The sequence below is a fragment of the Ylistrum balloti genome, unplaced genomic scaffold (assembly GCF_031769215.1).
Source record: "Ylistrum balloti isolate Yb309-2 unplaced genomic scaffold, AGI_CSIRO_Ybal_v1 Utg370222, whole genome shotgun sequence".
Lineage (NCBI taxonomy): Eukaryota > Metazoa > Mollusca > Bivalvia > Pectinida > Pectinidae > Ylistrum > Ylistrum balloti.
Window position 1 is genome coordinate 183,546 of NW_026782186.1, and position 14,769 is coordinate 198,314.

The 14,769-nt window shown below is 40.6% G+C and overlaps 2 protein-coding genes across 2 annotated transcripts; both read left to right on the top strand.

The window, feature by feature from the left end:
• The first annotated feature begins 301 nt into the window (after positions 1 to 301).
• On the top strand, positions 302 to 706 carry LOC132551852 (uncharacterized). Its single transcript, XM_060215996.1, has one exon. The coding sequence runs from the start codon at positions 302 to 304 to the stop codon at positions 704 to 706; it is 405 nt and encodes a 134-aa protein (XP_060071979.1).
• Positions 707 to 6,817: 6,111 nt separating this feature from the next.
• Positions 6,818 to 8,371, top strand: LOC132551853 (uncharacterized protein K02A2.6-like). Its single transcript, XM_060215997.1, has 2 exons — positions 6,818 to 7,229; positions 7,476 to 8,371. The coding sequence occupies exons 1-2, from the start codon at positions 6,818 to 6,820 to the stop codon at positions 8,369 to 8,371; spliced, it is 1,308 nt and encodes a 435-aa protein (XP_060071980.1).
• The last annotated feature ends 6,398 nt before the right edge of the window (positions 8,372 to 14,769 follow it).

A 14,769-nucleotide genomic window follows, 5' to 3' on the forward strand; every position in this document is an offset into this window, starting at 1 on the left:
CAGTTTAGTTATGCATCAGTGATTTTAATACGGTACCATAAGGACCTAACTCAAATGCACACATTTGTCAAGTTTCAAGGGTGTACGTCAAGGATTTAATTTACAATATTAACTTTCTGCTAATTGCGTTTCTTTTTCCTCTCAGTATATATCCTGCTCACACCGTTTATGGCACCAGGCAAAAATTAGGTAACATGAAGTCAGTGTCCATAGATGATGGGGATGGTAATATGACGTCAGTGTCCATTGATGATGGGGAGGGTAACATGACGTCAGTTTCCATTGTTTATGGGGAAGTAATATGACGCCAGTGTCCATTGTTGATGGGGATGGTAACATGACGTCAGTAGTCATGGTTGATGGGGACGGTAATATGACGTCAGTGTCCATTGTTGATGGGGACGGTAACATGACGTTAGTGTCCATGGTTGATGGGAACGGTAACATGACGTCAGTGTTCATAGATGATGGGGACGGTAACATGACGTCAGTGTCCATAGATGATGGGGACGGTAACATGAAGTCAGTGTCCGTGGTTGATGGGGACGGTAAAAAGGCGTCAGTGTCCATGTTTGATGGGGATTGTAAAATGACGTCAGTGTCCATGGTTAATGGGGACGGTAACATGAAGTCAGTGTCCGTGGTTGATGGGGACGGTAACATGACGTCAATGTCCATGTTTGATGGGGATTGTAAAATGACGTAAGTGTCCATGGTTAATGGGGACGGTAACATGACGTCAGTATCCATAGATAATGGGGACGGTAACATGAAGTCAGTGTCTGTGGTTGATGGGGACGGTAACTGACGTCAGGGTCCATGGTTAATGGGGATGGTAACATGACGTCAGTGACCATAGATGATTGGGACCGTAAGATGACGACAGTGTCCATGGTTAATGGGGATGGTAACATGACGTCAGTGTCCATGGCTGATTGCCACGGTAATATGACATCATGGTCCATGGTTAATTGGGATCGTTACATGATGTCTGTGACCATAGATGATGGGGACGGTGAGATGACGACAGTGTCCGTGGTTAATGGGCATGGTAACATGATGTCAGTGTCCATGGTTGATGGAACGGTAACATGACATCAGTGTCCATAGATGATGGGTAACATGACATTAGTGTCCATGGTTGATGGGGAGGGTAACATGACGTCAGTATCCATGTTTGATGGGGACGGTAACATGACTTCAGTGTCCATAGATGATGGGGACGGTAACATGACGTCAGTGTCCATATTTGATGGGGAAGGTAACATGACAAAGTAGTGGCACTTTCACGTTTGCTTCAAATCTATTTTTTCAAGAATTTCTATTCTACCTTTGTGTGCTTAAACATTGACACTGCCCGATTTGCGGAATGTTCCAGATTGTTTAGTCAAATGATACCCACTCTGTCATAAAGACTTGAAGAATGTGCAAGAGATGTAAAAGCTCATAAGGACGAAACACAGACTTTTTTTTTTGTTGTTTTTTTTTTTTTATTTTATTTTTTATTTTTTAAAGTTTTCAAATATAATACATATATAAACATATTATCATAAACTTTCGCACAAACTTACATACACTTACATAGTGTTGTGTAGGTGATTACCTAATTATAATCAATGTCTAAACAGGAAACACAACCTATTATAACTAATCAATTATGAAATTTCAACATTGATGATCGGTTTCAAAATAATAACCAGTGATGTTAGGTTTACTGTTAATATCCGATCATCGATGATGGAATCTCAAAACTGATTCCCTATACTACACTTACATGGCCATACACACACAGATGCTCACATACCATTCGCTTATCAGACAAAAAGACAAACAAGACAGACAGAATAGGAAAGGGTAGAAAAAAGGAAAGAGGAAGGAGAGTAGAGAGGAGGAGGTACTGTTTTCTTCATACACACACACACACACATAAATATTGTATAATGTATTATACATGTAAATAAAGAATATTTAAATCATAACAACAAATCAAGAGTCGTCGGCGGAGTTAGCTTTATGATTAATGATTACAACAAAATAAATATACACGTACAGAGATAATTAAAGCCAGTGAAATAATATTAAGGTTAAGAACTTATAAGTCTAACAAGGGCTTCCATTTTCTCCAACCTAACTCAAATTGCATTTTAATATGATTCTTTTGACTATCATTTATATATTTTTGAACTACAAAATTATCTTTAATTACATTAATGAGAGCATTTATATTCAAAGAGTTACTAATACATCTGGTTTTATATATATAGTGTTTTATAATGATAAGAATTTCATTGTCAACTGAGTTACATTGTTGTGAAACTATTCCAAAAAGAAATGCCTCCTTATTATATGCAAATGGTATTAAAAGTAGATCTAATAAAGTTTCAAATTTCTGAAGAAGCAATGCACAATTGTCTCTATTTCCATATTACATAAAGTACACATAGGGCTAGGGTTTATCTTTATTTTATGAAGAAAAGAATTTGTTACTAAGATCTGATGAATAATTCTGACCTGCAACCATATTAATTTAGGATTTTTGGTGACTGTAAAGGGAAGATTATATACTTTTGACCACTTTTCAAAATCAAAGTTAAACTGCAAATTCCATTTTTTGGTGCCAGTAGGCATAGTCGGTGGAGTTATGATATGCTTGTAGAAATCTTTCACACCTTTTTTATTCTTGAAGAATATTTCTAATATTTGTGGTATGAAAGGATGCGAAAGTCTTTCTGATTTGAACTCGAGATTTCTTAAATAGCGTTTAATTGCAACTATTAATCCATGAAATTCTAGAAAATTAGTGTTAATTCTAAACTTTTGTAAAAACTCTTCAAAAGAAAGAAATGCTAAGTTTTCAGAATTTTTCATCAGATCATTCAATGTCAAGATACCTGCCATAAACCAGTTTGGATAAAAGACAAATTTATTATTAACTTTAATATCATTGTTATACCAAAGGGGTGTTTTGAGAATATAATTTTGTCTATTTAGCGATATATCCTTAGATTTGTTTAGTTTATCCCATGCTTTGAAAACATCTTTCCAGAATTGATTGCGGCATCTTGATCCACATAAATATACATAATCCTTTCCACATTTAAACAACTTATTTAGATCTATTGTTGACTTAAGGATCAGATACCATTTGCCTGATAACATAAATAATTTCCTTATCCAGCCTAATTTTAAAGAATGAATGAAAGAATATAAGTCAATCATATTTAGCCCACCATTATTATTATGTTGAATAATGACATCTGTTTTAATCTTATTGCACTTACCATTCCACAAAAAATCAAATAATAAAGAATTTATTGTAGCAATATATTTTTCTGATGGGTTTGGCAAGGTAATAAATAGATAATTGAGTTGTGAAATCAATTTTGCCAATTGGAGTCAAGCTCCGTCGCTTCCAAGAAGTAAGAAGTGCTTTAAGTTTTACAATTTTTTTGTCAAAATTTAATCTTGGTATTTGATCCAAATCAACCAGAAATATAAATCTATTTTTCCCCCACGGCAGATTCAAATCTGGCCGATATGTTACATCACTCCCTAACCATATAATTTGAGTTTTATTAGTATTAATGTTTAAACCAGAAATCTTTGCATAGTTATCTCACTCTGAGATAGACTCATTAAGCGACCTCTCTGAGCCATCTAATATTAAACCAGTGTCATCTGCATATTGCACATTTAGAATTGGTATATTATCAACATCAATGCCTTTAATAAACTCATTATTTCTAATTCTTGCTGCTAGAACTTCAGCACATAAAATAAAGATATAAGGAGATATTGTGTCACCTTTACGACAACCTCTTTCAATATTAATACGTTTTGAAAGATTCCCAAATTGATGAATAGAAGCATATACATTATTATTAAATAATTTTATCCACTTGCGTATATCTTCCCCAAAGTTAAAATATTTCAAAACTTTATCTATAAACCCCCATGAAACACTATCAAATGCTTTTTCAAAATCTACTAACATTAACATACCTGGAATATGGAGTTCTTCTACATAATGCATTACATCACACACTGTACGGATATTTTCACCTATATACCTACCTGATAAAAACCCAGTCTGATCTTCATTAATAATTTTGCTCAAAACTGTTTTTATTCTTTGTGTGATTACCCCGGAGGCAATTTTATAGGTAATATTCAAAAGTGTTACTGGCCTCCAATTTTTTAAGAAGTGGCGTGGCTTGTCTCCCTTAGGAATACATACGATGACACCATGTCTTTGAGTAACTGAACATTGACCAATATAGATGTGTTAAAAAACACAGACTTCATGATCAACAACGGAAATAACATCCCAAACCATAGAGGGGAAGTTGTAACAGGGTGAAGGCAAACAGAAAAAAAAACCAAAAAACAAAATAGAAAAGTCACACAAAAATACCTTTCGTAGCTAAGCCAGACTTTTGTACAGTTCCAGCTATTCCCGGTATAGCAGTTAATCGGTTGAGGTGTAGAAAGACTTTAAATGCCCTAGCTATTCTTCAGTCATGCTATGGAAATGCTGAAGGAGGACCTGGCGCTAATAGATAATTTGCTTTAGGCGTCTGTATTTACCACAAACACATCAGAAGACGGAGATGAAAAGGAAACCAGATATTATAAATGTCGCAAGTATGCCTAGATGAATAGCAATTAGCCTAAAGGCCATAATTATATTTGTTTACATATATCTCTATGATAACTGCTAACCGTGATGGAGACTGAAGGCCATAATTATATTTGTTTACATATATATCTAAAATAACTGCTAACCGTGATGGAGACTGAAGGCCATAATTATATTTGTTTACATACATATCTATAATAACTGCTCATCGTGATGGAGACTGAAGGCCATAATTATATTTGTTTACAAATATATCTATAATAACTGCTAACCGTGATGGAGACTGAAGGCCATAATTATATTTGTTTACATATATATCTAAAATAACTGATCACCGTGATGGAGACTGATCTATTAAATAAAGGTAGGAAGTACATTAGAGTAACAACAATGTTGAATGAAATATAATTATCAATATTCACCCGCTTGCTATCACATCCGGGACATCAAATACGGTATGAGCTATCTATAGAGCATCGTGTCCACCTTTATGTTACCTCAGGAGATAGATAAACCTTTTTACCCTGAAGAAGTCCACTAATGGGCCAAAGCGGTCGATAGACAACGAATAAATGAAAAATCTGCTCCGATGTGATTGATATTCATGCCTAATTCTTCACTATTGCTTAGTCTCCCTGCATTCTTTCGGGTAGCAAGTTTGAAAGTGAAAGATCCCTAAATCCACCCTAGCGTTAACGAACGGCGTTGTGTCTCCCACTTGGATTTTTTCAGCAATTTGCTGTTGTGTACGTGTAGTTGAATTTGTGGCTTATTTCTAGGATCAATGTAGCATTTTATCGCCTTTTGAAATCAGAGATTGTTGAAACTGAAAACATCTTACTTGATGCTATATGTGTCGTTGTAAACGTGTACACCAGTTACACAAAACAGTTTCATTCACATTGACTCCCATTAACATCGACGTCGAATGAAATTTTGTAGCCTAAATATGTTATCGATAGAATAAAACCAACGATCTGTTGTCCAGTGTCTACTTGAATAATTCCAACGATTAAGTATCAACAAATTGGATTTTTCGTGCAAACCCTACCTCGTCAGCATTGTTCAAAATATACCTGTTTTTCAGAGAAAATCTCTAGCGTACATTTTCTTACGTTTTCATGATGATGTATTGAAATTTGTTTTTATTACCATGGTTTTTTAACGTTTTTAACGGGGCGTATTTTGAAACTACTGTTTATAAAATTCATTTTCGGAGATAGCGTTTTAAAAGCATTCTTTTAAAAGGGCGTGTTTTTAAACGACTTAAAAAGTTACGTTTTAACGATTTTTAAAAATATATTTCAAAGTGTATTCTGTGTTTTTTCCACCGCTTGTTTGATTACAATGTGTGGGTATTTCAATACTTGTTCTTCCCAAGGCAATTTTGTTAACCTGCCCATGAGCCTTTGCGGTCATATGACTATAAAAACGTATATGAAAGAGGTTAAATATACCTCAATTGCTTAACAACTCTACAACTTGCAAGGAAATATTGCCGATTCATAAAACAAAATTCTTGCAATCTTGAAATTTTATTCTTTATACATGCTACTAAACAAATATTATGACTCCAGACCAATTGCTTTTTGAAAGAAATTCTAATATCTCAACACTTTAATTTAGAAACCTTGAGGGTAAGTCAAGGTCAGTCGTTTGGATTAATTTGATAGCACTCCATCCTATTATATCAAAGAAACCAATATCAACAGCCGGAAACTTTTGGTTTTAAAATATTTTACACAAGTTCAATCAAATGAACAATCTTCGTAGGCTTTCATCCCAGCATGCCACAGGCCCAGTATCAGAAACATGGCCTTTTAGCTATTAATGAAATATCGTTGAAAAAGGTTCAAAGTCAACCATATAAACACACTTGGTTACTGTTAGGTATGTAGTACTGTCAGTAGTCAGGACTTGTGTAAGTCTGGTCAGTCAGTATATGTGTACTACGTCACTGTTTTAGGGCAATAAAAGATGGCTGTTGTTACAAACCATGTGCTGTGCGGTTGTGGCTCAAGAAACCCACGTTAACCAGCAAATACATAACATTGGCGACGAGGATGCAGACATCGCCCAGACCACATTTTTATCGATGCATGAACTACCTGTTGTTTCGTTCGGTTTTGTTTATATTTACCTGGCCGCTGTGTAAACATTCAGTGTTTATGTCTCAAAATGGCGGGAATGACTGGGGAAATTGACAGTTTTGACGAATCTGTAGAGTCTTGGCGGTCCTACCAGGAGCGAATGGAACAGTACTTCGCGGCCAGTAAGGTCGGGGACAACAAAAAGGTCCCAGTGTTGTTAAGCATTATAGGGGGGAAGTGTTACACAATTCTAAGAGACTTGGCAGCCCCCAACGTCCCAGGGACGAAAACTTACAAGGAACTCGTTGACATATTGAAAGCACATTACGACCCTAAGCCCCTACAGATTGCGGAGCGTTTCAGATTCCATAAGAGGGATCAGAGAGCGGGCGAAAATGTGAGAGATTTCAACGCGGCAATACGTAAACTAAGCCAAGAGTGTGGTTTCGGTCAGGTTCTAGACGAGGCTCTGAGAGATCGTTTCGTATGCGGGTTTCGAAGTGAAAATGTATAGAAAGGACTTTTATCTCAAGACGGGCTGACCTATAAAACCGTATTGGATTTGGCTATAGCGATTGAAACGGCCAGGAAAGACGCCATTGAGCTCCAGAAGCAACACCAGCCGGCAGTACACAAGGTTAGTAACTACAAACGACAAAATCCAAGTAATGGAAGTACTGCACGAAAATCACAAGGTCAAGGTAATCCTACACAGAAGGTCAAATAGAAATGTTACAGGTGTACAGGAACAAATCACAAGGCCAATGAGTGCAAGTTTAAGGACGCAACATGTCATCACTGCAATAAAAACGGACAAATACAAAAGGCCTGTCTAGGAAAGAGGCGTGACAAAAATGGTCTACATTATGTCAAAGATGATGACGATGAGAACTTTGCATTATTAAACTCTGTAAACTCGCCTGGGAAAACCGGAATTATTTGGCTTCATCCAGAAGTAGATGGCAAAACATTATCTATGGAACTTGGTACTGGTTCGGCGATATTAGTGATAAGCAGAGCAACGTATGACAGATATTTCGCTGGTGCAACGCTACGCAAGTCAACCCTCCAACTAAAGACCTACTCTGGGGAGAAGCTTATTCCGGAAGGAATGACTGACGTCTCAGTAACCCTAAATGGACGAGAAAACCTGGACCTGTTTGTGGTGAAGAACGGTGGACCTCCACTGTTTGGGCGTAGTTGGTTGCGCGTTATTAAACTTGATTGGACCATGATTAAGTCTCTTAAAGGGAAAGAGCTCGATCCAGGGCGTCCTCAGGGACCAGAGGCAACAGACGTTGATTTGAAGTCCAAATTGCAGGCGAGGTTCCCAGTTGTTTTTAAGGATGAACTGGGTACACTTAAGGACGACGCTAACCCACGGTTCATAAAGGCACGGCCTATACCTTATGCCCTCAAGGAAAAGGTGGAACGAGAGCTTGATCGACTAGTTAATGAGGGTATCACTGAAAGAGTTGAACATAGTGAATGGGCAACGCCTATCGTGCCAATACCGAAGAAAGATGGTTCGGTTAGAATATGTGGAGACTTCAAAGTTATAGTAAACCAATTACTAGAGGTCGATACATACCCTTTTTCCAAGATAGAGGACATTTTTGCTACATTAGCAGGAGGGAAGTGATTTTCAAAGTTAGACCTGCTTAACGCATACTTACAAATGGAAGTGCGCCCAGAAGACCGCCAGTATTTGACGATAAATACACATCGCGGGCTGTATCGCTACAAAAGGTTGGCATTCAGAATCTCATCGCCGCCAGCAATATGGCAAAGAACGATGGAGCAAGTGCTACAAAACTTATCTGAGTGCAATGTCTGTTGGATGACATGATCATAACCGGCAAAACTACAGATCAGCACGTGTCAAACATTGAAAAGGTCTTGCACCGACTACAGGAATATGGATTGAGGCTTTATGGGGGAAAATGTGAGTTCTTCCGGAAAAAAGGTGGAATTCTGTGGTCACATCATTGACGAAGAGGGCCTACATAAGGCTCGGGAGAAGGTTGCTGCCATTGTTAACGCACCATCACCAGAGAATATTTCCCAGTTTAGAGCCTTTCTCGGGCTTATCAACTACTATAGCCGCTTCGTTAAGAACTTAGCAGTCGGTCAAACGTCCTATCGCGTCCGAGCAAGTTCTGACCCATTATGACTCTAGTAAAACGGTGAAGCTTGCTACGCATTGCTCCTCTCCGGATTTCAGTACGACATCGTGTACAAGAGCTTGTCACACCACTGTAACGCGAATGGGTTGTCGCGTCTTCCTCTTCCAAACACAGAACACATGGAGGAGATGGATAGTACTTGCGCCTACATGACAGCAAAAATGGGGACATTACCAGTGACCACTAAGGCTATACAGGACGCGACTCGGAAGGACCCTGTACTGTCCAAGGTCTATTCTGCAACCATGAATGAATGGGCCCCTGTGGACAAGCCGCTTGGGGCATACTATAACAGGTCAAAAGAACTGTCCTTACATCAAGGGTGTATTACGTGGGGGATCAGAGTTGTAATCCCTGAAAAACTCCAGAGTAAGGTACTTGGAGAAATCCTTGAAATCGGCAAAGAACGTGACGGATTTTATTGCTACAAAACTCAGCAAATTCCTGATGGCGTACAGGACCATATCGCAGGAGACGACGAAGGAAACGCCATCAGTATTGTTCCACGTATTGTTTAGCGCGGGAGAACCTGTGTCCGTACGAGACTACCGACAGGACCACAAGAAATGGATCCCAGCAACAATCTCAGAGAAAACAGGACCATTGTCCTACAAGGTAGAGGTCGCACCGGGAGTACTATGGAGACGACATACTGATCAAATAAGTCGGGCAGAGAGCGCAAAGGGGAACATGGGGGCCTCTGCGGATCACGCTAATGTGGACATTACACCGAACTCTACATCTACATTTAACGAGACCACCACGACATCTGGGACGGATGTACCTGGAGGGACTCCATCCAAACAAAGTGTCGGGAAGTCAACATCCAGGGCTAAGCGTCAAGAGACTATACCCACCAGAACACTTCCTGCTAGATTTAATCGCGGGTGCGCGCCAAATCGTTTGGATTTGTAAATGGACTGATCAGTTTTCCTTTATAGTTTAGTTCTAGTCACATTGGTACACTGTGTCCGGAGGCATAATAATCCTCGTGCAACCCATAGACCCCAGGGCTCTGTATTAGTTAATGTTATAGTTAAGGTTGTTTTAGTTTTGATAGCTCTAGTTAGGCCATGACGTACCTATTACCCCTCAGTATTTTGATTACGAGTGAACATTCCAAATGAACAGACAGCAAGGTGTAAAGTGTCAGTAATTGCTAAAATCTTGTTCTCACAGATTTGAGGGGAGGGATGTTAGGTATGTAGTACTGTCAGTAGTCAGGACTTGTGTAAGTCTGGTCAGTCAGTATATGTGTACTACGTCACTGTTTTGGGGCAATAAAAGATGGCTGTTGTTACAAACCATGTGCTGTTCGGTTGTGGCTCAAGAAACCATCGTTAACCAGCAAATACATAACAGTTACCTGTCATCCCAGCATGCTATGGGCCTAATATCAATAGCCTGTATTTCTGTTATTGAGAAGTCGTTGGAATGGAAAGTGTTCGCACGGCTGACGGCGCACGACGACGTACGAAAATAACGATGAATATAGGTCATCCTGACATCCTCAAAAAGTCGAGTACCAGGTTTGTATGGGACAGAAAAGAGGACAGCTTTCTGACATCCTTCAGGTTATTCCGACTAATGGTGACTAAAACGGAAATTGTGACCAATGTGTTGATGTTTGTCTAGTAGTAGTACCCATTCAAACTATTTTAAGCGAAAACAATTATCGGTTACACAAGTCGAAGATGCAGAAAGGAGGTGTTTGAAACAGGGAAGTCGTGGCGGTAATTTTGGCGTGTGGTATATTCAACATTTACGTGTATGGCAACAACGTTGAACTAATAACAGATCACAAGTCAATTGGGAACCTTCACTTTTGCAAATTCCAAACATGATGTGCTGGTCGAACGGTTGATTTTAGGCTGATGCACTTTCTGTATTAAATGTCAATTCGGTTAACTTGAATATTGCAGACGTAATTGTCCCGCCATATCTGAAGGCATAACTTGAAGTCACGTCTTATCTTCAGAACAAATTAAATCATGTGTTGCATAGGCAATACTTAAACGCAATGCGACAACATAACAAATTTGACCATTAAATTATTTTTTCCCCTTTTTATTGTAAGTATGAAAATAAGTGTTATCACAAAATTGGTGGCAGCGGTGGAATAAACCAGCGTGTGGGTTTTTGGTTTTGAATACATCCGTTTTCTATATTATAATAATTTGATAGGAATTTGCTAGACATGCATTCCCTGGTGGACATTCCTTCTATTTCTACCGCTATAGTTGAGAGAAGCTGCCAATTATACAGAAGAGATGAACCCTATTGTGTATTGAGGCTGAGAGAGAGGCTGATGAAAGGGCTGAGGAGCACAAACCGCAAGATGGAGTTCGACAGGTATTTCCAATGATGCTAGCGGTTCTAGGAGCTCCTCAGTTGCGCCGAAGGGACCGAAATTACCCGCTATTGAAGAGGGAAAGGACGGAATGGATGCATATATTCAGCGCTTTGAAGTGTATGCCACTGCTCAGAAATGGAATAGGGACCAGTGGGGGACCAACGTAAGTGCCTCGTTGAAGGGGAAAGCATTGGACTTGTTTTCATGGTTACCGGTGTCCCAAGCCTTGAACTTCGATGATCTGAGGAAGGTTATGTTACAACGTTTCCGGAAGAGTTTTAGGAAATGTGACCAGAGGGAGACGAGACCTTTGCCCAGTTTGCTAAGCGTTTAGAGGGTTATCTGGACAGATCGAAGGCGATGGCTAGGACTGCGAAAACATATGACGGCTTGAAGGACTTGATGATAAGGGACCAGTTTATTAGTGGGTGTAACCAGGACTTGTCTTTATTCCTCAAAGAGAGATCTCTATCATCGGTAGGGAATATGGCAAAGTTAGCTAATCAGTATGTGGAAGCCAGAGGTGCGCCAGCCAGTTCCTTGTCATCCAAGTGTGCAAAGACGACCAGCGGTGGAAAGACAGCTGTTGGAAGTGGAGGAGGTACCACAGACTGTCGTAACAAGAAATCGGGAGGTAAAGTGGCTTCTGTTGCAGAAGCTAACGTCGGCGACGGTAAGCAGCGGCATTCCAGAAGGGGCAAGAGGAAATATGTACAGAAGAAGGGGAGTAGAGACTCAGATGAGCAAGAGGAGAAGAATGATACGGAACTTAGTGTGCCATGTTATATAGTGTTCAATGGAGATGTCAGTAGTGACAGGACGTATCGGAGTACGACTTGTCAAGGTACTGAAGGACACCGGGTGTAGTGGTGTTGTGGTTCGGCGAAGTTAAGAGGAACCTGTGCAGATAACAAACCGAACAAGGACTTGCACTTTGGCTGATGGGTCGAAACTGGTTGTGCCAATTGCAGAACTAGGGGTAGATACGCCATACCTGAAAGGTACTATAGAAGCATGGGTACTCCACACGCCGTTACACGACTTGATCGTAGGAAACGTCGTCGGCGCCAGACCACCGGATCAGCCTGATGAGAGTTGGACGGAGGAACAGACTACCCTACAAGCGGTTGAGACCAGACACCAGAAGAAGACGAAAGGGAATTACAGACCACTGAAGGTTCCAGAAATGCTGAGAGACTTAGGAAGCGTAAATGAATTGAAGTCGAAACAGAAGAGTGATAAGACTTTGGCGAAGTTAAGGAAACTGGCACAGAAGTCAGAGGTTTGTGATCGAGGGGATGGAGGACACTCGAAGATATACTACCACAAGGGACTCTTACACAGGAAGTTCTACAGCCCAAGAACAGCGAATGGAAAGAGTTTCCGTCAAATGGTGGTACCGGAAAAGTTTAGACAGACTGTTTTGCAGTTAGCTCACGAGTCTATCATGGCAGGACATCTTGCAGCTAAGCGGACATCGGGCCGAGTTTTATCAGAATTGTATTGGCCAGGAGTCCAGGCAGACGTCGTACGCTTTTGTAGATCATGTGATGCATGTCAGAGGTCATTTCCCAAGAGAAGAGTAGCAGCAGCGCCTTATCACCCAATGTGCAATGGGTTGGTTGAGAGGTTCAATGGCACGTCAAAGCTGATGTTAAGGCGCATGAGTAGTAAGACCTGAGGACTGGGATCGTTTCATCAACGCATTGCTGTTTGCATACAGAGAGGTGCCTCACGAAAGCCTTGGGTTTTCCCCATTTGAGATGTTATATGGGCGAACAGTTCGGGGACCTATGATGATCTTACGAGAGCCGTGGAGTAAGGATTTCCCAGATGATGACGTTAAGACGACATACTTATACGTCATGGATTAACGGGAGAAGCTGGAGAAGACCTGTGAGATTGCCATGGACAATCTTCGAGAGGCGAGACAAGACAGAGGAAGCAGTTCAACAAATGGGCTAAGCAACGAGATTTAAATCCAGGAGATAAGGTGCTGGTACTACTGCCTAACAAGGCAAACAAGTTAATACTTCAGTGGAGAGGGCCTTATGATGTTGTTGAGAAGGTGGGACCTACCGATTATAGAGTCAACCGGGATGGCAAGGTAAAGGTTCTTCATATAAATTTGTTGAGGAAGTACGTGGAACCAAAACAAGGAAGTGACTTAGGGGGATTGTTAGCTTGCGTGATGACAGCTGTGTTAGACGAGAGTGACCAGGGAGATGACGGTGATATTAACAGGAACTTGGAAGCTTTACCAGGTGATAGGGGAAAGGAAACTCTTGATGATGTTGGCGTGTGTCAGGATATCACAGAAGATCACGGAAGAGATGTGCGAAGCCTCATGGAGAAGTTTGAGGACGTACTGACAGATGTTCCAGGGATCACCAACCTGATTGATCGTGCGATCCATACCATCCAGTACGGATGAAATCGTACTCTTTACCCTACACTACATCAACGAAGAAGTTGGAAAGATGCTAGAAATGAATGTCATAGAGCCTTCAACTTCACTTTATTCATCACCAGTAATGATGGTAAAGAAGAAGGACGGATCGAATAGGTTCTGTGTTCTGTATCGATTTCCGTGGACTCAACCGTGTTACCATATTTGATGCGGAACCAATGCCTAACACAGAGAACATTTTCGCGCGTCTTGGGAACGCCAAATACTTCTTAATTGGACCACAGTAAAGGTTATTGGCAAGTTCCACTTGCTGATGAAGCGGTTATTCCAGTTCCGTGTGATGCCCTTTGGACTCGTCAACGCCCCGGCAACATTTAGTCGTTAAATGAGGAAACTTCTTCGTGGAATGGAACATCTAGACAACTTCATTGATGATATCATCATATACATCGATACCTGGAGGGAACACCTGGAAGTTTTGAGCGAGCTATTTTCACGTTTGAGGAATGCTATACTTACAGCGAGACCGACCAAGTGTTCTATTGCATTTGGAAGTCTTTCGTGTTTGGGACACATTCTGGGAGCGAGGATACTTCAACTGGAGGACGACAAAGTAGAGGCAATCGCTAACGCACCAAGTCCGTTCATTCCTTGGGTTGGCAGGTTTCTATCGCCGGTTCATCCTCAACTTTGCCGCTATTGCAGTGCCGCTTACAGACCTTACGCATAAGGGTTTACCAAACAAAGTGGAATGGCTGGACAGTCATGAGCGTGCTTACAACACTCTGAGGAAACTCCTGACGGAAAAGCCAGTTTTGAAGCTGCCAGATTTGGAGCAGGACTTTATCTTGAGAACTGATGCGTCCGACAGCGGGTTAGGAGACGTGTTATTACAGGAGGAAGACGGTCCGAAGTGGCCTATTGCGAACGCCAGTCGGAATCGTCTTCCCCGGGAACAGAACTACGCAGTCATTGAGAAGGAGTGTCTTGGAATCGTATGGGGAAAACAGAAGTTCGAGTCGTACATTTACAGAAGAAAATTTCTGCTCGAGACTGATCACCAGCCACCTGAACAAGTCTAAGACAGCCAA